At 51.9% G+C, this 2,479-nt stretch overlaps 1 protein-coding gene across 1 annotated transcript; it reads right to left on the reverse strand.

Moving 5' to 3' along the window:
- On the reverse strand, positions 1–1,518 carry LOC143411472 (sperm motility kinase 2B-like). Its single transcript, XM_076872247.1, has one exon. It carries the CDS (start codon positions 1,516–1,518, stop codon positions 1–3), a length of 1,518 nt encoding a protein of 505 aa, XP_076728362.1.
- Between the last annotated feature and the right edge of the window lie 961 nt (positions 1,519–2,479).

Here is a 2,479-nt window from a genome sequence, read left to right on the forward strand (position 1 = left end):
CTACTGATCCGGCTCCGGCTCCGGCTCGCTTCTCCTGCGAACCCTTGGAAACACTCTATTGCGGGCACGTGGCATGCAACAGCACAGTCTTTGGACACAGTTAAGGATCCTCCTAGTCCAGCTCTTCCTGGGTTCTCGGGGTTCCTCTGGGGCTACATCTTGGGCCGAACTGCTGCGGACGGTCTCTACTAACCTGAGCAGGCGCTTCCAGCGGTTGGGCAAGTAGGACACCGAGTCAGACTGGGAGGCTTCGTCAGGAGGCGGGGCCTCAGCAGGCTGCAAGTCCAGAGGAAGAGCAGGCAGGCTGGCCCTTCTGATGCCCACCTGCCCTGGCTGTTTGGCTTCCTCGGGCAGCTGGTGCTTATGGGGCAAGGGCAAGGCTTGAAGGGCAGGCTCACTCGTGCTCCTCCTTGGGAGCACAGGGCCACGGGAAAGGCCCGCAGGACAAGAGGAAAGCCTAACCCTGCGAGGCACAGGCTTCCCTGGGTACATGCACTCTACCCGCTGGCTTTTCTGGTGCTGCAGAATCAAGTAGTTGGCCATCCTTGCATCAAACTTTCTCTTGGCCACAGACACCCAGGTTTGGTATGGATCGAGACCATTGTCAACCAGGAGCGCCATTATTTGGGGGTCTGGGTGTTTGGGAAGAGCCTCACTATGCTGTTGGGGTACACGCTCCCCACCCTGCTTCAGCCATGGGTGCCGAGAGATTTGCTTGACTGTGGGCCGCTTCGGGGGCTGCACAGTCAGTATGCTGTGGATGAGCCTTCGGGCTCTGACAGGCACTGAGTCAGGGACATCGTACCTTGCGTGAGTGATCCGCATCAGCAGGTCCTCATAGGACGTGGAGTCAAATGGGAGGCTCCGTGTCAGCATGAAATACAAGATGACCCCCAGGCTCCAGACGTCCACCGGGGGTCCCTCATACTCGTGCCGCAAGACACCTTCAGGGGCAAGGTATGGGAGTGTGCCCCAGATCCGCCTCAGCTTCTCCCCAGCCCTGAACCACGTGGCGGCACCAAAGTCGATCAGCTTGACGGTGCCTCTGGTATCCAGCATGATGTTCTCTGGCTTCAGGTCTCGGTGCACGATGCCCTGGTCATGGAGGTAGCCCACGGCACACACGATCTGCCTGAAAACCCTCCGGACCTCCTCCACCTGCATGCCACGTCTGATGTGCTCAAGCAGTTGTCCCCCACCTACGTGCTCCATCACCATGTAGACGGTGCTCTCGGTGCCAATCACGTGAAACAGCTGGACCACGTTGGGGTGCTCCAGACTCATCATTATCTGGGGTTCGTTGAAGGCCGGAATGTTCTGCACTTCCAGTGCCAGGGCTTTCACTGCCACCTGTGCCCCTGAGAGGCGATGGAGGGCTAGGCTCACCTGGCCATACCCACCACGCCCGATGACCTTCATGAACTCATAGTGCTCCATGAAGGCTGCCACACTGCAGGAACCTGGCACCTGCAGTGCTGCTACACTACTCTCACTACTCTCACTACTCGGGCTAAACATCCTAAGCAGGAACACCAACTAAGGATGCTAGCTTAAAAACAAAATAACAAGCCAAAACAACAAAGCAAAACCAAAAACCAAAAACAAAGCAAAATAACAAACCCAAATCAAAAAACCAAAAGCCAAACACCACAGCACCACCAACCACCAACCACCAACCACCGAATACCAACCACCAACCACCAAACGCACTATCTATCTGGGAGTCCGACAGGTCACCACCAAGAGCTTCCTGTACTTGTGGACAAAAACCCAGCCCTGGCCACTTTCTTATATACCCGCTGTTTGAAGCGTCCTCACAATGGCTCCTTGTGAGGAAAGAGCAAGAAAAGGACCAACCATGCCTGGTCTAAACCCTCAGTGGTCATCTCCCTTTGGGGCCTCCAGAACTGTTTCCATGTCACAACAAGAATACAAATGGACTCCAGACATACATATATATATATATTTGGTTCAGTTGGTTATGGAGGCTGATATTTACTTGTTTACAAATTCAAAGGACTTGTCATTTCAATTCTAAACATTTCTAATAATTCTGGGCTTCTGAAGACCTTATCATATCTACACTCAAGGTATTCAATTTCTTTTTCTTCCAAATCATTGGTTTCAAAATATAATAGCACTTGGCTCCCATTATGATACTGAAACAACATGATCTGTTCCCTAAGCACAGTCTTAACACCTATGGGGCTAAGAGGGAGGAAGGCTTCATCCTAATTGCCCCATATAGTCCTGCTGGGGAATTCTCATTGGAAACTCTGGAATTCAAAAAAGAGTGGGTTGATATTTTCAGAGTGATAAAAAACAAAATATGGACGCCAAGAATCCTAAAACTGGCAAAAGTGTCCTTCCCACAGAGAAGATATGGAGGTCTTCTCAGATGCAGGAGTCTCTTCCTGCTGCTATAACAAATTACCTTGGAATGGGTAATTAATTGGTAGTGTTTCACTTCTCCCAGTTC

The sequence above is a fragment of the Callospermophilus lateralis genome, chromosome 12, assembly GCF_048772815.1.
Source record: "Callospermophilus lateralis isolate mCalLat2 chromosome 12, mCalLat2.hap1, whole genome shotgun sequence".
In the NCBI taxonomy this organism is placed as follows: domain Eukaryota; kingdom Metazoa; phylum Chordata; class Mammalia; order Rodentia; family Sciuridae; genus Callospermophilus; species Callospermophilus lateralis.